The 24,499-nt window shown below is 36.0% G+C and overlaps 1 protein-coding gene across 2 annotated transcripts in view; it reads left to right on the top strand.

Moving 5' to 3' along the window:
• Positions 1–24,499, top strand: part of GRID2 (glutamate ionotropic receptor delta type subunit 2) — a 685,769-nt gene that overhangs the window by 454,815 nt on the left and 206,455 nt on the right. For both annotated transcript variants that reach the window (XM_042812758.1, XM_042812757.1), the window contains one exon: positions 17,307–17,360. In XM_042812758.1, coding sequence (XP_042668692.1) covers positions 17,307–17,360 — 54 coding nt within the window. The remainder of the gene's footprint in view (positions 1–17,306; positions 17,361–24,499) is intronic.

Below are 24,499 nucleotides of genomic sequence, written 5' to 3'. Positions count from 1 at the left end.
GAATAGCCCAAATCTCTCTTTATGATTATTTTCATACATATTCTCATGAGTAAGTGTGCTTCTGCTCTAGAAATCCCTAGTACCATCACATGGGAATGAAGTGACAGCACTGGCACATGGCTGCAGTTGACTAAAGGCAGTCAAATTCCACTCCATGAAGCAGAATTATGGTTCTGTAGATAAAGATTTCTTGGTTGAAGCAGCAAGTAGACCTTGAAAGAAAGTATTTCTTGTATCTAGTTTGCACTGTACATATATTTTAAGAAAATGAAAAAAATGGTCTAATTTGAACTATGTATATTAAAATCTGATAATCTAAGGTCTACAAGTATAAATTGATTGAGATCTGCTGACTTTAAGCTTTTTTTAGGGACTGCTCAGATGGTGTGAAATCAGCATATTGGACTTTTTTTAGAGGTACTGTAGTAAAGAGAAGAACTTTACACAACATTTTCCTGTGTACATAACACAGCAAGGCTGAATCATTGTATATTGACTTCACCGTCTCACTATTCAACGTAGATCCTTCACTTCTGAGCTTTGGGCATGATCAGAAATAATTCATGTGTAATACTACAAGATTCTTTTTTGGGGCTTTTCTGTACTGTCATGGAAACCTCAATTTGTTTTAATTTGCTAATAAAAGCTTCTTAAAATCATCTTTATAAGGGACATAATTTGGTGCCAAATGTAATATGACCGCATTATCCCTTTCTTGTCATTTTGAAAAAAGAGAAAGTTGGAGGAATGAAGAAGAAGGTGCACATTTGGAAATCTATCTTGCCTTAGATAGAAATGCAATGCAAATTGAGCCAAGTTGTATAAATTGAAAAGGCTTTTTTTTCTTTCTGAGTTTCTTCGTTGTCTAAGGCTCAGCGCTTTCCTAACCAATATCCAGAGAATTTCCCTGATGTTTCCTTCCCTTTAGGAAGTTGTCAGTTTTGCTGTATTTTATAGGTTACTTTTTGAAAATCAGGTATACTGTTTTGAATGTATTCTTTCAAATCTGCAGTTAGTGACACTTGCAGTGGACACTGAACAATGAAGCTTTTGGTAGAAAGCAGTTTTAATCCAGGAGCAATGTGTTAACTCTGTTCATTTTCTTTCTTCTCCTTTTCCTCATGGCTTCCTTTAGGTTTTCTCTGTGTGTATACCTTAGAGACAGTGAACTTCCAGTTAATTAATATTTGAGATGATCAAGGACACTTTGCAGAATAAAATGTAGAAAAATCCATGATGATTACATCAATGTTGCTCATTTTGTTAGCTGATTTAGTACCTTTAGGCACATTTGTGCTCATACAAACTCAAACTCTAATGTAGACAGGCCTCAGGGCCATTTAGCCATTCTTAATAAGCTTTGAATGCTGTTTAACCACTCACACCAATCAGCTCAGCTGTAACAGTGCTGCGAAACTGGATGGTGCCTTTGTATGGAAGTGTGAGTATATCTGAGAATGTTCCTGCTTTGCTCAAGTAGCTAGTGCTCAATAACTTCTTTCCTGGTTTCCAAATTTGGAGACTGATTTCAGAAAATTCAGTCACTTATTTTTTACTGCATCATCATTATCATTGTAGTAATTTGTTTTCCAACTGGGACAAGACTGGAATCTCACTGAGGGCAATACTGTATTAAGAGCAAACAAAAACAATTTCCTGCAATGTTACTATCCCTTTCAACATAATGTACCCCTAGAAAGGAAAGTGCAGGTGTACATTCTCCTCTTTCCCAATTATTTGGGCCCTGCCTGGTTAGGGAAAAAATGTGACAGAATCTGAAGTGAGCAGAGGGAAACCAGAATTCTGATTTTTGAGTGTCTCAATATTAAATTGCAGTTGTAAGTGTTGTTGTGCCCAAATTCCATGCCCAATGTGAAAGATCACCCACAGCTAATATGCAGGAGGTTTGCTGAACTTGAAGCCATGCCTGTACATCTGCAGCTACTGTCCTGTCCCAAGCGCTACAGATAGGAACTCATTGCTTATTAAGTCAGAGCTCGTTCAGTGTAGCCGTAAGGTTTTTATTTGTTAGGCACTAAAGTTCACTGGTCTGATAAACCTAGCAGAACACTTTCAGTGCTGCCCGGAAGATATGCATGCTTGCAAAAAAAGCACTGTAGGTTTTCAGGAAGCATGCACCCCCAGCAAGAGGGCTTCCAAACAAAGACGGCAGTCCAGGCACTTTTTTTCACCTAGATGATGCCAAGTATGTTTGTACTTTAATGCCCTTTAAGCAAGAGAACTACAGACGTGGGTGGCTATGGGGAGCCTGTGTGTTTGTGTAAGGGTGCACTACAAATGATGGCGGGAGTCCTGGCAGTAATGAAATACATGCTGCTCCCAAGAATGGGTTTTGTGTTTACAGCCTGAAATATTTTAAGATTACAGCTCTTATTTTAGTTGACTTGGGAGAATACTCTGACTTTTTATTCCTTTATTTCTATCCTGCTCATACTGAACCAAAGCAGGAGTTCTTGACATGCTTTTAATCCTAGCTACTCTCAGGTCAAATTTGGTTTAGGGATTGAGAGATAAATATTTAATTTTAAGTTTTTTCCTATATGTGTTCTCAAAGAAAAGGCAAAAATTATGGTCCTTTCTTTAAAATGTTTAAGTGTAATCATAAGAACAGTGATAATTGCTTGCCAGAGAAAATATTCATTTCAGTTATTTCTTAGTCAGTCCCATGTTAGGGTGTCATTATTAGATATCACACAAGTGCAGAACAAAGAAATGATAAATATGTCATCTTTTTTTTTTTTTTGCCGTAAATAACAATAAAAAATCATCTATCCGTTATTGAAGCATATATTCCAGAAGATTCATATTTTGACAGAAATATAACACTGCTCTACTTTTATCTTTTCCTCAGGAGAGAGTGAAATAAATATACATTAAGCAAGTTTGATTGTCTCTCCATTTTGGAGACATGGCATGGAGAGGGTCATGGATCAAATTTTGAATCTTTTCCATTGGAGAGAATATTCTATGATTTTCTATGAGGAAAATTCACCCATCGTCAATTTAGGAAGGTAACCATGAATGATGGCTGCTCTAGGATCCTGGAAAATGCCTGAATTAGGAGGTAAATCTAGGGAGGTGGAATATAAATTGTTGTAAAGGACAACTTCACATGTACAAAGATGCATTCCTGATCCCTCTCAAAAAGTTGACTGATAACGTATAGGACAGGAAATAGTAGATGAAGCAAATAGAATATGTGGTGCATGCACATCAGTATATGTTACTTGCATGTAAAGAAGGAAATAAGCTTGTTTTATTTCATTGGCACGCATTTACGTTTACCTGTAGCTCTTTTATTGCAAGCATCAGACATCGCAATAATGAAGCTTTTTAAAATATGTTTCCGGGATACCAGTGTAGAAAATGATCTGAACTTTAACTTCTCTTGATTACTTAGAGCTTTTGTCTAACTTAGTTGAAATTTAATCCATATCTGTCTTTCATTAACTTTATGTAAAGTCCCTCCTTTCCTCTCTCCAAGTTTCTGGTTAATTACAACAGAGATTATTATTATTTTTTTTTTTTTTAAAGGATTCTCTTGATTCTTCCAGTGAAAATTCTTACTGTGTGCATAAGAAAAGGGTACCATAAAAACATAGGGTTTGAAGACTCTGCCAGTCAAAGTAACAAGCAGACACATCAAAACTTCCCTAGCAGCTCTTGCTGTGGTGTCCAGGCAGAAGGTGGCCTCTTGCTCAGTAGAGGGGTAGGAGTCAGAAAAGCTGAAAAAACAGAAACGAAATATCTAGGTAAAAATTAAACAAACAAACAAACAACAACAACAAAAAAAACTACCCAGCGAAGGCTTTCTAGGCTCAACTTTTCCCATGCTTCTGAAATCAAACAGGAACATTTTTTTCTTTCTATCTCAGTGATGCTGCAATGACATAGATCAAACGTGATGTCATCAGATGAAGGAGCACAGAGACTCCAGGCTGGCCTCTGGGACTGTTGGGGATTTAGGTGCCCATCAGCAGAGTGGGCAGCACCATATAAAAAAAAAAACACTCGGAGGGAATGCAACATGCCCCTAAATGAGAGTATGAAAATGTCTTCAGTATAGCTACATAGAAGTGTCTGAGATTTTATGTTTAATTGTGTGGCAAATTTACATCCCATTCCAGTGATCTTGGTACCTTCTTGCTCACAGCTGATGTTCCTGAATAGGGAAGGGATGGGAGGAGGGAAAGGTTTTTCCATTCCTGTCCCTGACCGCTTCAGGAAATGTCTCCAGCAGTTTCTTGACACATTTCACACAGCTTCATTTTGCTGTGCTAGCCTGTCTGCCTGGGTTAAGTTGGGATTTAATTGGACTTGTGATGGACCATAATTATGTGCATGCATTCAGAGTTTTGCTGAGGTCCACAGCAAGATACATTGTAATTTATTTCTTCATGACAAATGTGCAGTTCTACCTCCCACACAATAGACCAAATAATGACCTTCTGAAATCATTGTGACTTCTTTCTTTCTGCCTTTCCTTTTCTTTCTTCTTATTTTTTAACTGGTTCAGCTTTGCTCTCTGTCTGTATACTTGGATACTCACAAAGGACTCCTGCTGTACTTACTCCCAGTTGAAAATACAGCCTTATAGCCAACTTGTTTTTCTTATCAATCAGTCTGGAGAGAATAGCTCTCTATCTTGTTGATCATTCTTGTGTAAAGCTCATGTATCACTTCAAGGATTGTCTAGATATTGGTTCTGTCAGTTTGCTTCTATCACTGTCCAAAAGCAAAGACGATGTGCCCATAATATTAATAGTCAGAATAGGAAACATATATCACAGCTCTGGTTCACTTTAGTCAAAAAGGATGATTGAAAGAACACTATGAAAATGCAGTGCTTAGAGGTAGAAAGATGTTTGACAGTACCTAAGGGAGAAAGAAATGTGATTCTGGAAAAATTATGACCGTCTATATAATGGGCCTTTCATAATTTACATCAGGGACCTGGAACTGTAATCTCTTATACAGATGAGTTATTTTTCTCACGTGAGTAATTTTGACTGAATAATTGCATTGACTGTAGAGGAACTGTTACCATAAATACAAGTTGAGTTTCTGATGTTTATCAGTTTATCCTTGAGAAAAAGAAAAAAGAAGCAATTAAAAATGATGCTGTAAGTTTCTCTTCTATGAAAAAAAATATAGATCAGGTTTAGGCTGAAGTGATCTTTAATCGTTTTATCTTTGCAAAAGTGTTTGTCTTCTTTTTTATTTATAGCTCTTTTCACTGGCTATTGCCAATTCCACAAATGCTGCTAAAATGCAGAACCAATGCTCTTTTTAACAATGTGCATTGTTTTTTCCTTTACTGGGAATTCTCAAATCTTCTTAAAGTTCTCCCATTCTCTTTACTCTTCTCCACCAATGATTTCCAATTTATTTTTAAAAAATGATAGTAGGGATCTAATTTAAGCCTCTTTATTTAGTAAGTGAAAAGAAACGAGCAACTTTTCCATGATGAAAATTCTAGAGAAATAATTCTTAGCAAGTGAATTCCTGTGATTTATTAAGGAACTATATGGAATGGCTCAAATTGCCATTTTTCTGTTGCTTGTATTTGTTACAATGTGCCTTTCTGCAATGTTTGCTTCTCCAATAAATCCTTTGCATTCTGTACTTAATAGCCTGAAACAGAATCTGTTTAGAATATCTACCCATATTTGAAGGCTAGAAAGTTTCACCTTGCCATTGTAAAGGAGCACTTGTGGCTGTGCTGTTGAGTCACTGATAAACTGCTATCTGCTAACATCTGTCCAATATTATTATTTTTGAACATGGCATTGCATGGAGTACTTTTTATTGACTTTGAACTACATATCTTGTTAACAACTTCTAATGAAACTTGAAGGATATCAGATCTAAGGTATGTAGACGGATCTTTGAAAATAGATTTCAGCCCAGCAGTTTTGCAGGGAGAAACTGACTGTGAACCATGTTGTTTGATGTTAGGACAAAAAATTTCTTATCAAGCTTATGTTATGGCAATATCATAAACCTCCAAACTATGCATTACCTTCATTTACTTGTTAAAAGTAGGGTAATAGCAGGAATTTAAAAATAAATAAATGGATAAAAGTAGAAGGCATTTACCAGGAAAATAAATTTAGGAAGGTCACACCCAGAGAACTGTGGTCAACAGCTCAATGTCTAGGTGGAAACCACTGACAAATGATGTCCCACAGGGGGTATATTTTGGGACTGGTGCTGCTTACTTTGCTTCATTGATGGCATGACAATGGGCTTAGCAAGTCTGTTGATAACACCAAGCTGAGTGGGTGCAGTTCATACTCTAGAGGGAAGGGATGCCAGCTAGAAGGATTTGGACAGTGAAGTCTTGAGTCTTGGCTTGAGAAGTGAATAGATTTTTTACTTAGAGGGTGGTGAGGCACTGGCACAGACATAGAGAAGCTGTAGGTGCCCCATCCCTAGAGATACTCAAGGCCATGTTGGATGGGGCTTTGGGCAGCCTGGTGGAGTCAGTGGCCCCTTTGCCCATGGCAGGGTGATCACTAGGTAATCTTTTTAAGGTCCCTTCCAACCCAAGCAATTATTTGATTCTATGAAAATTTAGAACCTTAATGAAAAACAGGCTGATGTTTTTATCCACACCTTTTCAAAGATTCAGTGAGTACCTGTGTGGAACTGGATTTAGAGTGATGTTGGACTATTAGTAGGAGCCATGCATTTTGTTGATCTGCTATCAAGCATTAAACCACATGGCTGATGGGCTTCACATTTGGTGGTCAGAATAATTTCAGTACATTTACAATGAATTTTGTTTTAGCACACATACTTCTGGGAAGATTTTATCACAGGGAACTCCAAGCCTACAGCTAGATAGAATTCATTTAAACTGTTCTTGATTCTTGAACTCTTATTGCCACGAAAAAAGTGCTTTCAGTTGGCTTATTTGGCTGAACGCTTTGTTTGTGCACAAGTCAAAAATGCAGGCTATCTTGCTTGAACCTCTGCTACTGCTGTTCTCTGCAGAGAAGTGAAATGACAGGAGTAGCACCTCCACAAACCTCAAGAGCACAGAAGGCTGAAGGCTTTAGTGATATTTTGTCTCTTGAGCAGTGACCTTCATTAATAACACCTGTGATAGGAAAATGAAGTACTTTCCATTTCACTAATGTCAAGCTGATGCTTGTCAACAGATCCTTTTAAAGAAGAAAAATAGTAAAGAAAAATAGTAGCACTGTTACATTCTGTAGTACGTGACTTTCAGTGTTTCCCCTGTTACACTGGCAGATGGGATTTTAATTTTCTAACAAGCATAAAAGGAGTTGAAACTACATTTCTGTATCTCTAAAAAATATGCAACATCCTGCCAACTTAATCAAGACTGGATTTTTAAGGCACTCAGCTTAAGTTTAAAAATCTAAATGGAATAGACGAGTTTTCTCTGCATTCTGCAGCTCCTATTGAGGATAATCTGGCTAATTTATAGATGTTGAGCAATTGAGAGAGTCTGGCCTTAAAATAGTCACTTGATTCTCCTAGATAAACAAGGTGGATTGAGCCTTGCATTTTTAACTTCTTGGTGTAAATTCAGTCTACATGTTTAAATGTTCCCCTAAATAAATGCTTTTAAACATTTAAAAAGAGCACCCACCTCTAGTAACAGAGAACAGAAGAATGGTGTCAAACAGACTATTTCAAATTTAATCAGTATTTTGCTTTCTTCTTTTGGTTGCTGAAGCTAGGAACAGATAGGAAACAGATAGGAAGGTTTTCTTCTCGAAATTAGCTACCATTGAGGGAATTGGTATTCTATCTATGAGTTTTTATTGATGCTGTGTGTGTGTGTGTGTGTTGTATGTGTGTGTGTGTTCAAGCAGTGACTCTGTGAAGTGTTTATTCACACTACCAAAGAACTTTCTGAATCAGTGACCCTATTTCTTGTATTGATATTATTGCTTCTCTCCTTCAAGTCTGTCCTCAAAGCCCTTGTTTTTCACCCTCTTTCTGACTATGATTTCCATCCTAATTGACTATTCTTCTCATTAAACTGGTGTAAAGCAAGAGCAACTGTAGTGCAATCTGTTGAATTACTGAGGTGTAAAATCAGACACGGATGAGAAGGGTAAGGTTGTGCAAAATTACTAGCCGTACATGATTCCTTTACAAGTTTTATTTGAATCAGTGTCCTTTTCTTGAGTGCAGTCAGGCCAGCTAATGTACATTCAGAAGGAATCTTGTGCATTGTTTTTCTTTTCTTCACTTTTAACTGTTTCCTGCCTTGACAGACACATTACCTATATAATTCCATATTGGAGACAGAAGTAAAGAAGCATGAAAATATGAATTTACATATTTATATGTTCTACCAAAAGAGCACATATTGAAATTGACAGATACTATTTTATCATCTCTATTTTCTCCTGCAGCATCCCAAACTTTCTTCACTTGCAGCCTAGTCACCTAAAGCATGCATTAAGAATGACCCTTTATCAAACTTGACAGTAATTTCTATACAAGTTAAAGCCTAGAGTTAATGGCTATTCTCCTGAGCTTCTTTTGTCACATTAACAGGTTGAAAGGCTTCTTTATATTCTAAGTTTTGACAACAAAAAATGTCAACATCAGTAATGCATTTATTTTCCCTATATCGAAATGCATGCCAGCAGCCTTCAGTCTGGAGGTGGTTCACTCAAAGGATAGTTTCTGCGTGTATTTGGGTGTAGAGGATGGTGAGATAATTAAAACTACAGCTGGGAGAAATCTGTTATCACCTCTAAATCTTCACAAAGGAAAAAAATATGAAGATTTGAACACAGATTTAGACTTATATTTGATTCTTCAACTTGAAATATGATGACAATGAGTTTAATTTAAAGCCCACGTTCAACTGAGATACTCAGGTTTTCTATGTAGTTTTCTAACTTTCAAATGGATTTCAGCTTGAAAAAATAAAAGTAGCAGTTGAAGAGCAGAGATGGTTGAGAAAAGTACCATTACAATGAAAAAAAAAATCCAGTTATGTGTAGAAGAGATTTCAAGACATTCTTAAGAAGAGGAGGCACAGGTAATTGTACATAAGCCTAACATATCAGAATATCCATGATGGTTTGAATCTCTTTATTATTTTGGAATATGCAGTTTCCAGGTAGGAGATACATTACATTATTGTTCACTGAGAATTTGAGTGTTTGAGTTGAGTGCAGGTAGTATGATGTTGTACTAGTGACTTTGAGTTAAAGCAGCATAGTTCAAAATAGATGTGTTGTTGGGTTTTTTGTTTTGTATCATAACAGCAGCTCTTATAAGCCCTTTTTATAAGGATAATTAGAATATAAATCAAAACATAAATTTAGAAATTGTGAGACTAAGTTTAAAAGAAGATCCTGAAAAAGAAAGCATCTAATGAGTACTGTTTTAAACCTGTAGTTTACTGGCTGACCTCCAAAGTGGAGTGGGTTTCTGATTATAGATTCCTAAATAATAAGCACATTGAGTTCTTCTTGAGGAAGGAAATAAAAGAAATTAAGCAATCAGTTCAATCAGACAGAAGGAACGCTTGTGTAAGAGCTCTTATTACAAGCCCACAGTTATATTCTCTGAAGTATTAGTGTAGTGGGGTTTTTTAATACTTTTTTTTTAATATATATATACTTATTAAATGTTCAACTGTTGATTTTCTTTTACACTGTATGCACTTTTAGTTTGGGGCTGATCTCTCTACTTGACCGTAAAATCTCTTAAAATCTCCCTTACATCTAAAAATCTTAATACAAAGGAGATGAAATCTTCCCTGGAACTTGATTTGTTTTAAATATAATAAAGATGGCAAGTAGAATCAATATAAAACTAATTTTTTAGTGGAATAACTCAATTTCATTTAGTTTAAAGGTACAATCTTTTGAAATAAATCTGGTAGAAGAAGAAAGAAAACCAATCAAGTAGTTCAACTACTTTCTTTTTCAAAGAAACGTGTTCTCATGAGACAAGCAAATTAAGTCATGTCAGCAATCTCCAGTGTCCTTAGAAGGTACGGGAAGACTTCCTTTCCCCCAAAGTGCTGTAGAAGCTTGCCTTTTAATGCTTGATAACTATATGATTAGTGACCTAGGGAATTCTTTGTCTGATTTAACCTGCAGAATTCCATTTTTCTTAGAAGGAACTTGAGGGGAATGGATCCCAGAAAAATGATGCTGCTCCATAAGAACAAAAAATAATAGATGTTGTCATGTCTTTTTCATCTCAAATGTGGAAATGGTTAGAGAATAAAATGAGATTCAAAAATCATTACTTTGCTAAAGAGAGATTTTTCTGAGTTTTAGTTTCTGGTGAGCTTTATAAATCAGCAACTGATTTCCCTATTGAGAAGCTCGAAGGCTAAGAGCAGAGACACAGAAAAGGTCTTGCTGGGCATCAGTAGGAATGAATGCTGCAGAAAAAAACTGATGAAATGGTTGTGGCTTGATGAACTAGCCACTAGTAGAAAAAGAAAAAGAAAAAAAAAAAAAAGCAGAGTCAGGGTGACCTGCAACATTTAGTTTGATGTAGTACAACTTCGTCCATTTACTTCTCCAGTGTTTACCTTATCGCTTTACCCTTTTTTAGTGCTACGTGCACATTACCTATGTAAGTCTTTTTGGGTTGTATGTTACTGTTTGAAGATCCATTTGCAGTATGGCAGACAGCTCCAGGTGCTCAAGCTAGTCAAACCCCTTTTTCTTCAGTTAAAGGAAATGTTAAGAAATGTCATCCTAGTTCCTATGCTTGCTTCAGATTTTTGCACAGTGGGAGCTCCCTGCCTCATGTAGCTGTGCAGGATGCCCAATTTTTGTCATATCTTAATGATAAAAAAAATGCCAATCCTTAGCAGAGATAATTAAGTCACGGCACATACTTGCTTATATAAAACAGAAATGGTGATTCTAAAAACTTGATCTATGGAAAAACACAGACACCAAGTCTAATGATATTGGACATAAGCAGTTTAGCAATCTTCCAGCTGGAATAGTGCAGTTCAGTTTACAAGTGAGTGTAATTGGGGCATGTTGTACACAGAGGTTGTTTGGAAGAGGTTAGTACTGAGTTTGTGTTCCAGCTCAACTCTTGGGTAAACTAACTAAAAAATCACTTTATAAATGATTTCAGTACTAGTCAGTTCCAAAACAAGTAATTTTGCAATGCCATCTGTTGTCTTCTGTAAAAAAAATCAAATGAAAAACTCATTTGGCTTGGTGGTGGTTCCATAGAAAGAACAGACTTCTAGTTTTTACCGCAGCTTCTCACGGGGCAGAAAATTAACATGAAGTCCGGTTCTAGTTGGAGACATTTCTTCATCATTTTGAGAAATGAGTCATGATACCTGAGTGGCTATCTGTAGAGCAGTCCCATTTGTAGCAAAGCTGAAATTGGAGCCTAGGAGTTGTTTGAAATACAGGGGACAGGAAATAGTTGAGGTGAGGAAGTACTGTGTGGATCTGTCCATCCACGCAGCACTGCCGCTCATTAGATGTTTGCAGGAAACGTTCTGGATACGGAGATGAATTTTGAAGGCATGGAAAACTTTACCTGTGTTTACTTGGTAAGGGCTCTGTTCTGTGTATCTTATACAGGATATATAGGACCTTTATAAGACTGTATTTGTAAGCAAGAAGAGATGCAGAAAACTTTTAATGCTATCTTCTATTAAACTGGATGTTTCTTTTGTTGGGCAGGTATATTTTTCTTGCTTGTTATTGTGAGAAATATTATTCTGAGAAGTAATGAGGATTATCGTGAGAAAAGCTTGCGTGCTAGCAATGCTGCTGCTTTATTTATTTGTTATTTATTTATTTTTGGAATATCTTACATTTAGCCCATTTGAAGGTTTGAGTATGAACAATAGAAATAGTTGTGATAAATTGTCAGCCTCTTCCAAAGATGCAGGAGTTCTGAAGTTACTGCCAATTGACAGATGGTTTGTCCTTGCTTATTGCTTGTCTTCTTGACAGCATTTTTCTGCTCTATGCAAAATTTCCCTTGGTGTGTAGTTGAATTCTTTAGAGAAAGAAAATTATATTTTGCTTCGTCCATTTTCTTGTTCACTGATTTGACTAAATGGAACACCTTCCTCAAGAAGCAGAAGTTTGATATATTTTTATAGATTAGAAAAGTGTTAGGAAAGCTGCTGAAGTTTGACTTGCGCATTTCTGAAGTTACAAAGATGTTAACAGTGATACTTTATATCTATTGCTGTGGACTTCTATGACTGTATGAATGGCACTCTATGCTTGACAGCTGTATTATTTGCTGCAGGAGTTATGCAGCTAATGACAGTATTTTCAAACACTCCAGTGTGAACTTTCTGGCTGAGCAGGCACTGAGTAGGTGGAGAGGAAATCTTTTTAGTTTTCCCCCAATATCATGCAATCTGTTTCAGAACTGGCCTGCTCAAGTGCTGCTTTGATTCTTACCAATGGAGAATTATGTGATTTGGCAATAAAAATTAGCCGAATACTAGAGGCGTATAAATGAAAAAATGCTGATTGAACAACAACAACAAAAAGTTGTTATTTGAAGTCGATGGCTATATTGTCTGTCTTCTGCATATTCTCCAGAATTTATTTAGTTCAGTGAGACAGGAATGTGTGAGCCACTGTCCATCAAGCTGCTAGGATGCAACTTCATACTGAGGTTCTTCTGCTTCTGGATGATCCTGCACAGTGAAGACCCTCATCAGAAGTGCCACCTCAACAGCACAAAATGCATTATTTAGTATTGCTTTTGTTACAAGCATCAGAAAGGCAGCCAGCTAGTTTCAAATATTTATTCTCCCAGTAAATAGATATAGCCTGAACTTCACAACAGTTGATATGGAGTTAATAAGATTCTGCTGCTTCTAACTGCTGCTTTTCATTGCAGTTAAGAAAACAAAATACATTTGGAAGCATAAAAACAGCTATGTTGGGTTGGACTAAAGATTCCTTTGATATCTCATCTCCAAAAGAGGCAGTAAGTGAATGCCTAAGGAGAAGTAAGAACAGAGTAAGCACAGTTTCTCATCTACCAGCTATGTTTAGGTTTAGAGACACTGCTGGGTTGAATATAGCTTTGTGTGTTCAGTAACCCACAGGTGGATTGCTGTACAATTTCCCCTAGAGTTAGCATGAAAAGAGAATTTGTGAATGTGTGCATGGTTTAATTCTCTGCCAATAAATATCTTGTAGGATTCAGCTGGAATGCACACTGTAGTTTTTATCAGTTTTGTCTTAAGAGGTGAGCTGTATAAACAATACATTTCCCCACCTTCTGTCTTGTATGGAAATTTCCAATCTCTCCCTGGCCTTTCTGGAGTGCACAGCAGGGCTCCTTGTCACACACAGCAGAACAGGTAGATGAATCTGAAAATAGCATTGTATTCAAATATTTGAGGTTTTGAGGTTTCTAACTCCTACTAACTTCATCAAATTGTTATTGCTTCTAATATTCAGGATATCTGATTTATTTTACATTATTGCCCCTGTGTCTTTGCAAGTGGTGTTTTGTATAGTCATTATTTGCTGGCACAAAACATAAATCTATGCCAGATCACAATGTGTGAATTTCAGCCAGAAAAAAAAAATTGTCTCTCAGATAACAGATACATTTCAACTTTTTCAATATATTAGTCATATGAAACTTCTGAACAACTTCATCACATACATCTGTTGAAGCTACGTTCTATGTATCTTTTGGTTATAATCAATTTTAGCAGGACCAGACACACTTTTGTTGTTGTTGTTGTTGTTGTTTTGTTTTTGCTGTTTTCTAACTGCTGTGTTATTTGTTATCATCCCTTTTAAGGGATTCTGCAGTGGCTTTCAAAGTAAACAAGTAGGCAAGGTCAGTAGATAGACAAAGGCATTGTGGAAGACTGTTTCATAACTGTAAAGGTATGCCATGTCAAGTTATAACTGTTTTGCTGACAGATACTTGGTCTAGGCTATGTTGGTGCAAGCTTTTGGTTTATTTATTTATTTTGCATTGATTTCATACAGTCTGGAACTTGTGTGTGCACAGTAAGTGCTGATTGAGAGAATCTTCTGACAGTCACATTATGAATGTAATCATAAATTGTTCATATTTGAAGAAAACTTTAGGACTGAACAACCTCTTCCCTCAAGTGTCAAAACCAAAGGGCGCATATTTATTTTCTGTAAAACAGAGGTTCTGTCTGTTTATTTTCTTTCTATACTGAAAAACGTAAAAAGCACAATAGTTGTAAAATACCGGAAGGCTGTTACTGATGATAATGAAAATAATATAGTGCCCTGCAATTCATATAGACATAGTGAGAAGGTGTACTGCCTAACATTGAAGTCAATTAACTGAATAATATTGTCCATACTGGGCAATGAGAGGTGCTCAGATGTGAGAAATTGAGACACATCATCTTGATCCTGATGGAATGGGCAGTTGTGAAATAATTGAATGCTAGATCCAAGTTTAGAAATAAATACACTTTAGAAAAACAAAACAAAACAAAAACAGTAACAACAAAAAGCACACAATAATAAAAAAGACTTCTTGGGGGCAAAGTTATTTGCATTTTTAGGCAACTACTTTTGATACTAGTACTATCTTTGTGTGGATGGGCTAAGGAAAATACCAAAAAAGCAGCTTACAATAGGATGAAAGGAAAAGTGAATTCTAAAATTGTGGGCTATTCATAGCCCATCTAAACTTAGAATATATTAGTTTGAATGTCTCTGAGTACGTTTCAAGTTTATCTCAGGCTGACATAAGCTTTTTGAAAATGGCTTTAATATTAAGTAGATTCATGAATGCCTAAAACTTTAATGGATAAAACATGACTTTTCAGCTGAGAAATTTCAGTTGCAATTGAAAAATGAGTATTTTTCAACTTAAGATTTGCAAATTACAAGTAAATCTATCACGGGTAGCCTGAGCTATTTGAGTAACTAGTGAGACCAATAAGCTTCTTCCAGAATCCTGCTCAAGTTGTCTCTGAGCTGCACTGAATAACAGTGGTGATTCTTAGAACCACACTCTGTTAAAAAGGCTTTTTCTAATTTAAATATGAGAGCCTAGACAAAGTAGTCACACAAAACCAAATCCTTTTAAAGAAATTACCTAAAACTCAAGATTCAATTGAGTAGCATTTTGAGGCAGAACAAGAGCTGAGGAGTCCCTCATGCAGCACAATCATTTTTGTTTCCCTAACCTCACCACAAGCCTTGAATCTGAGGGTATTCTCCTGGTAGGCTGTCTCAGAGCCAGTGGGAACCTTGGGAGGCCTTATCTGGAGAAGTGTAGTCAGGGTAATTTTCTGTGGACAATGTAAGACAGCATCAAAGGAACATGGCAAAATGCACTGTTGTTATCACATAGAAAGAGTAACAAACCAAAATGCTGAATAAAGCAAGGATCTTGCTCCTAAAATAAATAATTTTCCATGAGCACACTAACAGTGATGGCCTTCCTTTCTCCCAGTTTCTGACACCATGAGAGTTTCAAATAGGATCTCAGTTCATATACTGCTGCTCTTGGTTTTTTTCCCTAGTCTCTCTAGATCAGAATTTCTAATCTTGCCTGTCATTGTACTAATAAGCAGTGACCCTGATTCTAATGGCCTCTGAATTAATAATGAAGGTTATCAATATGGGGTCTTTAAATAAATTGCAGCCATCCTTGGCAACTACTTTTCTGTTTGCCATTGTTAAAAGGCAAACATGCTTGCTATGCATTAATCTAAGTAGCAACAGACCAGCACCAGTCACCCACAAGAACTCCTCCAAAAGTAATGCCTCCTGTTTTAATATGTTGGCCTGCCATGTCAGAGATGGATGTTGGTGGTATGGCAGTAGAGGTTGAACCTTCCTGCAATAATTCCATTCTTTTTTTTTGCTGTGTGACAGACAGCAGCAGAGGAGCTGTCTGGCAAAATGGTATCTGATGTGGAAGTGTGTATTAAGCAAAGGTGTGTCTTTGAATTACTCCATGTAGAAAAAATAGTACCTACTGACATACACTGATGGTTACTGAACATTTATGATGATCAAAGTAATGTGAGCACAGTGAGGTGGTGGATGTGTTTCTGAAGTGGTGACAGCAACAGCAGGTCACTTCTGCTGCTGCAGCCTTTTACCAGTATGCCATGCAAGCTCTTGTGTTCATTACTGGTGAAAATGCATAGCTAGCAGTGGTGACTATGTTGATAGTGTTTTGTAGCTAAGAATTTGCCCTACCAAATAGTATGCTTTTTGTATAAGTTGTAGTTTCCATGGAAATAAAGAGGAAGCATTACTTTCAGAGCAACCTATTTACATGAATTTTCTAACATTGCAAGTTTCAAGGCCTGTTTCAATTTTTGTCTTTGTATTTTATTTTAATTTTTTTCTGAGATTAAATGCTGTTTTAGATATTCACCGGTTTTAAATGGTGAATCAAGTTGTATACATTGATTATAAAAACAAAATTGGATTGACTTATTTAAAATAATTTCAGTGTAAATGTCAAATCAGTTTTATTTGTTTTTTTTTTTTTTTTTTTTTAAAAAAAAAGTAAGCCTTTTCTATAGATTTCCTGGTACTTTTCTTCTTTACTGTGAATCAAACATGGCTTTCCACAAGAGCGGTGAACTCAAGAAGGGATCTCAAGGGAACTCAAGAGGGATAATGTTGAGAGAAAGAAGAATTAGGTAATAAAATTTCAATCCAGTACAAAGGTATCTCCTAGAATAATTTTTAGCAAGGAAATGAAGGTGATGGTGGGAGAAGGATTAGAGGCATTCTCTGCAGATAGCTAGGGACAGGCCACTGTCTATCATCCCAATAACAGCTCTCTTTTTCAAGAGAAACTCTCTCCCTGCTTTGCGTCTCCATGCATCTGAAGGTTGTTGGCTCTTTTTGCTTGTTTTTATTTTTTAATTTTTAATTCAGAGGTTTCCATGTCATAGGCAGACACTAGAAAGGCAGGAGTGCAGAAATTTGATATGAGTTACTTGATATTCATTTTTGGCCTTCCTCTCTGTTGCTCTCTCTCCGCACAATATTAAGGCAAAAACAATTTCATTTTCTCCTCAGTCAACTGAAACGTATTCTATTCAGTGATGCCAGCAGTGAAGCGTATTTTTCAACTTTAATCAGCAAGTCAAACAATAACACAAATGCTTCCACAAAATTTTGCTAAAGGTTCCCTCTCTCCAATTGAATAACAAAGGTCTTGAAGAGCATGTGCTTCCATTTTTGTCATTTGTAGAGAGAATTTAAGTTTTTTTGTTGTTGTTTTCTGGTTTTCATAAGCAAGCTGACTGATAGCTCGTTTGTTCTCTATTTCAGGTCGTGGAGACTAATTTGGTTGCTTTCGACTGTCACTGGATCATTATAAATGAGGTAACTGTCAAGTGAACATTGTTGTGAAGTATGAATCCTGTTTTCAGGCTTACAGACAAATATTCACACTGGTCTTGCCTTTGCCAGCAGGAAGCAGTAGCTACAACAAAGTTCAGGCCCTGCTGAGAGGGTGAACATTTAACAGAAAGACAATGCCAAGTCTTTTGGTTTTGCCATTTCGTTCTTGCCTATTTTAAACAGAAATGCTTAAGTGAATAAATGAAAAATAAACTGAACAAAAAAATTTTCCTACCGAGTACTTGAACTGACAATTTTAGAGGATTTCCTTAAGATCATTTCTCATTCATAATGGATCTTTGTACTGAAGTGCTTTTGTTTCATTCATATTTTATTTACTTTTCTTATTTAAAAAAAGAAATTAGTAATCCCATCTTTCCCTTTCCTGTAAATATTCATCTAGAATTCAGTAATGGTTGGTACCCAAAACCATCGGTATCATTAGAAGACTTTTTGGTGGACTCCTGAACCAGGTCATATATCAAAGTTCCTGAAGGAAAATAAAAGAAAAAAGGAGCTCCTAATTTTAAACTGTGAAATAGGTTCTGCTATGAACGCTTGTCAGCTAAAATATGGCAAGTCAGCATGAAGTAGCTTTGCATATGAAAACTTTGGAAAGTGCAGTTGTGCTAGATTTGAAGGCATTCACTTTGTCTTTTGTTTTCTGAAAAGCAATTTAAGTCCAGAATGGCTGAATTCGCTGAGGAGATAACGCTACCCAGTGTGTAAATTGTACATCTCCTGCATATTCTTAAAACTAAAGATAGCTTGGAGAAATTGCATATGAATTCTAGATCTACTCTGGATTTACTGTGCTCTTCTGTTTTCATACTTTGCTACTAGTTTTTCACTTGTAGTCTAAAAGCTTTCAAAGCTTTTTTTTCAAGGTAATAATAAGTTTCAGCTTTTTGCAGTGAGAGCATACTTTGTCTTTCTCCTTTAAAAGAGCGAACTTTTAGTCAACATTCTGTGGAGAGAATTATGCCTCATTAAGTGCTGTGAATACAACCGAGGTTCAGCAGAAATTATTGCTTTGGGCCCTGCATTTCCCCTGACCAGTAATTTTCCTTGTTCTTCAGCACTGGATGGGGTGGGTCTCTCTGGCTCAGAACCCAACTCTAAGCTACAGAAGGTCACGTGAACTGCACACAGACATTTCCTTTTCTGACAGATTAAACTAGAAATTATTTGTCATCAGTGGAATATTGAAGTGGAGTTGATGTGTACTCTTCTGAGTTAAGAGTTAATATTTTTTAAAAAGATATGAACAAAGTCTCTATCAGTAGAAGGTGTATGCATCAGTAAAGTTCCCAGACAGACTGGGAGTAGGTACTTTCTTTTTTTATATGTCCACTCCTCCACTCTAAAAACCGAAAAGAAAACCAAGAACCATTCCTATTACACATACTTTCTTTATGTTCTGTATTCAAAAATTAGTGTCTTTATGGAAGAAATTTTGCTTTCTGAGCATTGTTGTCTGTACATAGGAGCGGATTAAACAGCACAGCAATAGAAGTAGTTACCACTTTAAACTGTCTTCTCTGTTCCAAAACTATTCCTTTCCACAGCTAGTAGTGCTGAATGATGTATGCAGAAACATGCACCACCCTTTCGATGCTTTATACTCTTCTATGCGAAATGGTGGAAGCTGAAATTAAGTTCATTCTAACTAGCCATGCTATAAAAACATAGTCATTAAAATATTTTTTGTATTCCATTCAGTCATCCCTGCTGTCATCTGTGGAGGACAAGAACACATTTAACACCATGCAAAGTTAACTCTTCAGCTATCTCAGCTTAATCTTCTTCTGGACCTAAATTCATATCCCCACTGAAGCAATTTACTGTCAAGCTCTGTTTGTTGACTCTAGGAATTGAACTCAGTGATCCGTGTGGATCTGTATGATTTCAATGATTTCAAAATGTTCAATATTTTGTGGATGTAAACATCAGATTAGCAATAAAGTTTGCAGATAATGATACGAAATGAAACGAAAAAATGTTTTGCCCTATTCTTCTTTTAGTTTGTAACACTATGTTCAAATTAAATAGAAATAGAAATATTTCCTGACTGATGAATGTGACATAATATTACTTATTTATTGCAACATTTTGCAAGTTCAGTATTAAGATCACAACACCACTACTTCAGCAAAAGTGGAGTAATATCCAGAACTTCAGTACATAAAATTGCTGGCTTGACATCCAAAACTAATCCATTTGATATGATTGTCCTTTAACTATTGATGACTGTAGTACTTCCATGTGACTGTGAAGTGATCTGAGAGCTCTGCCTGTTTTTCTGCAACACAAATCTTCAATAGTGAACTTACACACATCCATGGTTGTGTGCCTCTATTAGATAGATCACTTACAGTTATTAACTACAACAGTGCTTCTCTTGCACCTGATAAGAAAATTTAAGATAATTTTAAATACAGTGAAAATCCATTGTTTGTCAAAATCCATATGTGACAAATATTTCCTTGCAGTAAGGTACCACAATAAGCTGTATTTCTTTCCATGACTGCACTAAGCGATTACGGTGTGCTTACCTAGTGTAATGATATGGTAGGAAATACCACCTTCAGTTCTGTGATCGTGAATCTGCCTGGGTTTTTGAGGCAACATCTGTTATTTTAGTTGCTTGCTTTAAATATAATAATGCCTTGAAAGAATTCCTTAATTTTTATTGTCACATTAGATGCTATTTTAGGTAATACAGAAAAATTGCTTGGAAACTGTATCAAAATGGAAATGCATGTGTGGGAGGAGGAATGTTGTTCCTATAAAATGAAATAATTTGCAAAAGCGTAATACATCTTATTAGTCCTTTACAAATAACACAAATCTCTTCTGCCTGATCATTGGATTCTGTTGAAGAACCACTCTCCAAATAAGTATTTCTCTTTCTATGGGGCTTGAAAGCAGATGGTACAATTCTGTACTTAAAATTTGTGAGAGTCATAGATTTGAATGTAGTCATGATCAAATATGCCTTTAAGAAAGATATGAAAATTGATTTTGCACTCTCCCTTTCTGTTTTTCTCTCTGCTGTTTTTTGTTTTGTTTTCTTCTGCACAGTAGTAAGTGTAACCTTAAAAATCTCAGGGTAGTAAAATATTTCCTTACAACTACTAAATTGCTACTGCACAGTAAAATAAATTTTATTTAGTGGGCCTGAAGAAGGGACACTTGCAGAATGATTTCTTTATGCTCTTTTTTAATTAATGTTTCTTTTTTAAATTAAAATCAATTTCTGTCTCAAGCATTTTGCTTTGTTAAAGCATTCAGGGGCATCTTACTATGCTCAAGGCTGCCACCAGTTCTCCACTATTATTATTTACTCTAGGAGAGTCTGAAACATTTTACAATGTTTACAGTAACCATAGAGAAGGTAGAAATACTAAAGCCTCTAAAAAGTATTGATAGGTTTCTATCTACGACAATATGCACAACTGTGACCAACAAGAGTTAAAGTAAAACTGGAACAAATGCACAGAAAAGCTCGTTTTTGTAAGAAGAGTCTGCCAGGTAGCCTATGAAAACAAAGACTGAAAGGATATGTGCTCTCTGTTTATACATCAAGTGTGAATAAATGTATCCTTCTAAAAGGCTAGAGAGGACAAGTTTGTCACACAAGTAAATTAGTTCAAAAGTTCCGTGAATCAAGTAAGAGAAAAATTAAGATTTGGAATTACCAGAAGCATCAGAGTATGAAAGAACTCCTTCAGGAAGAAGTATGGGAGAGTTTATGGAAAAAGATATAGTGATAGGTTTACCTGTAATGACACAGGAGAGATCTGGAAAAATCCTCAGAGTTGTGTTCAAAGCCTGCTTTCAGATGAATATATGTTTTCCCTTGGAATGGGCTGCTCCTTGACTGATGCATTCATCTTGTCCTATTGTGTTTTGGCCCATAAAGAGAAGTATAAAGCATTTTAAGCTTGAGCAGCGTAAAATATTCAACCAAATCAGATCCCTAAATAATAGTTAAATTCCAAGAGCTCACATAATTTTACATTTGAATGTAATTGACTAACAGTAGTGTTAGAGGTTTGTTTCAACCTTTACATTTTTCAATCGTGACAGCAGGTCAAGCATTAAATGCCACCCCTTTTGAAAAACTGCCTTGTCATGAGGACGGCTGCACTACCATGTCTTTTGTTCAGGCAGGTTAGAGCCAATGCATAGAGATACTCTCCATGTGGGACTGGTTGGCCCTGCTTTCTCCACATACTCTTTGTTTTCTTATTTCTCTGTGAAAGCTAAAACCAAATATGATACTTTCCTTTACCTTTTTCCTCCATCTTATCTGCCTGCTTTTTCTCCATCCTGTCCAGAATTTAAGAAACCTAGGGGCAAGTAGTAGGGCAAGTGCTTATGTAGGTCTGGATCTCCCTTAACTTGTCTTGGAGTTTCATCTAGTTATACCTTTCCACCAATTTCTCCTCTTTGGGAAGTGTTGAGGAATACAGACAGGGTATAGCACACATAGCTGTTTGGTCATCTGTGCTCCTGCCAGGCAAGTGTAGTTGGTAGCTCAGAGACCTCAAAGGACAGTGGCCATCTTATCATGCTGTGACTCCTGCCTAAACTCACTTCAGCCAGCTTGCAGAGGTGGAAGAAATAATCACTTCTCTGAGTGTCACAAAAGATGCATTGAGAACCTTCTGTTAGAAGTAGCTTCTGGAAAATAGGGCATGTTAAATGTATGATAAAATCTGGAAACATCTTGACTGAAAGTTAAGATGCCTCCACAATAAATCTTGTAAGATCTTTTTCTGCCTTTATTTAGGTCTCATTACTGGATAAATTATTTCCTTCCATGTTTTTCAGTTACTCTATGATAAACAGTAATTCTGTATTTAAATTTCTCATCTCAAAATAGTATACACTGCCGTTCAGCTTGGTCTCCAGGTGACCAGTGTATGGTCTTGCTTCTTACTGGAATATTTTCCTGATACATTGAGATGATCCTCTTACTTCAGTTTTTCCATCTGTGCATACCTGTGCATTCTAAATTGCAGACTTTTCTTTACTAACTTGTGTAATAGGATGAAATGGTCATCTAATTTCTATTCATGTTCAGTTTGGAAAAGGGCAGTCTCTCCTTATTCTGAGTTCAGACATTCAAAGAAAGGTTCGAAACTTTATCTTGGGCTTTGGATTTTTCTAGAAAAGCCCACAGAACCAAGCCTAAATTTATACAGGTGTCAACTCAGTTCAACTTGGCCAACTTTGTAATTTTTTTTTTTACATTTTGTGCTTGTATAACGGATCATCTGCCATCCTTCTATCATTATACTGTATCCTACTTTGAAGTGCAAATGGAAATTGTTTCCTCTCATACAATAGTTACTTTATATAGTTTTCTTAAGTCAGATCCAAAATTCACAAATGAGAGATGATATTGAAGAGTCATTATATAAAAGGCTCATCGCTCAGCTAGTGCCAAATTTTAAGAAATTGCAAAGAAATACATAGCAAATGGCAGAAATTGAGTCTGGGTTTGTATGGGATTGCTTTCCAGTTAACCTAAAATCTGAATTCGTGATATAATCAGTAGAACTCACAGCATTTAAAATGATAGTTGTTATTCTATTGATGCCTATATTTCCTTAGTGCCACAAGAAAATCTCTTTGCTGTGTGGATTCTGCTATTAGTTCCCAGGTGTTGTATAAAAATATAATAACCTAAAGCTTAAAGTGAGAACTTTCTAATTAAAATGCACGAAAATGCTGATTACATATTAAAAAAAATTACTCTTTTAAGAGTGAAAAGATGAATGTTTAACCAGATGAAAGTCAAAATCTTTTCTGAAGTATTATTTAGCACTGTAGAATTGCTATTCAGAAATCTTTTTTTTTTTTATGTTGTTAAAACTGTTCTAAGAGTCTTGCTATTACAAATGTGTGATGAAACCAGACTAAATTTGTAAATGCTTCCAGAAAGGACATAGTTTAAAATCTAGATAAGATTCTTGAATTCTTGTTTATGATTATTGGAAAATATTTTTAAAAATTGCATGCTCTTTGCTAAAACAGCATTTTTTTTAACCTCACAGCCAGCAAAATGATACAAACTAAGTGAAAGGACAGCATCTTAAGCTGAGAGAAATCATTATCTATGGTACATTAAGGATTAATCGACCAGAAATGGAAGATATTACAGTGGACACAGCTGATACCATGTGTTATTTTTGTTTGCAGGAAAATCTATATTTCATAAGGAACATTAATAACAGATGAATTCAAAAACTATGACAATCTGTGAAAATGAATAAAATATTTATATTGTAGTCAAGAGAGCTGAAGTTAAAATTTACATCTCGTTTGTTTTTCTTCCAAGCTTTAAAGAAAACAAGTTAATCCCAGTATGCCCAAACCTGTTCTATCAAACTAATTCATTTAAAGAACATTAACTTAAGCCTCAGAAAATACATCAATAAGTAAGTGCCAGAATAGTTGTCTTAACTTTTGAAGAGATGTGTTTTTAAAAACCTTGGCCATCTTTTCTCAATAAAGAAAATTCACTTTAGAATCTGTCTCCTGGTTTCTTCTAAGAAATGAGCATGCATTAGAACTTTAGAGGCAGGAATGACTATAGTGATTCGTTATAGGCATAACAGAGCAGAAAACTTAAATTCTTTCAAAAGTTAAAAGCTAAAAATATGAAATTGAGAATCAAACATTCAATACGCTGTGGCTGTATGCAAAGGTATTTTAAATGAAGGCTGTTAATGGGAGCAACTCTAGAACTTCCACTTATTGGGTTGAATCTCCCAAGTTTAAATATCTGGAACGTTTTGGGGCATCAGCCTCTGATATTAAGGTAGATTATGGACAAACAATTCAGTATGATGGGAAATAGATTTACTTCGAAGGCTGAGCAGTTTTATAGATTATTACTCCTGCTTTGCAGAAAAAAATAGACATAGGATTGCCTTGAAAATTGCCAGCTAAGTTATTTCAGTCCTTAGAAACAGCCTGTGTTTATCTAAATACTAGGATTTTATGTGTGGGCTGGAGCCAGCTGTGGTTGTCCCTGAGCCCTGCCTGTCCCTGCATTTCCTCAGGGCCACGTTTTTCAGTGGTGTAAAATACTATGTTATCAAGCT

The sequence above is a fragment of the Centrocercus urophasianus genome, unplaced genomic scaffold, assembly GCF_019232065.1.
Source record: "Centrocercus urophasianus isolate 14NV4802_14NV808 unplaced genomic scaffold, USGS_Curo_1.0 seq_13, whole genome shotgun sequence".
In the NCBI taxonomy this organism is placed as follows: Eukaryota; Metazoa; Chordata; class Aves; order Galliformes; family Phasianidae; genus Centrocercus; species Centrocercus urophasianus.
The sequence above is the reverse complement of the archived record's forward strand: the minus strand, read 5'-3'. Positions and strand labels throughout refer to the sequence as shown.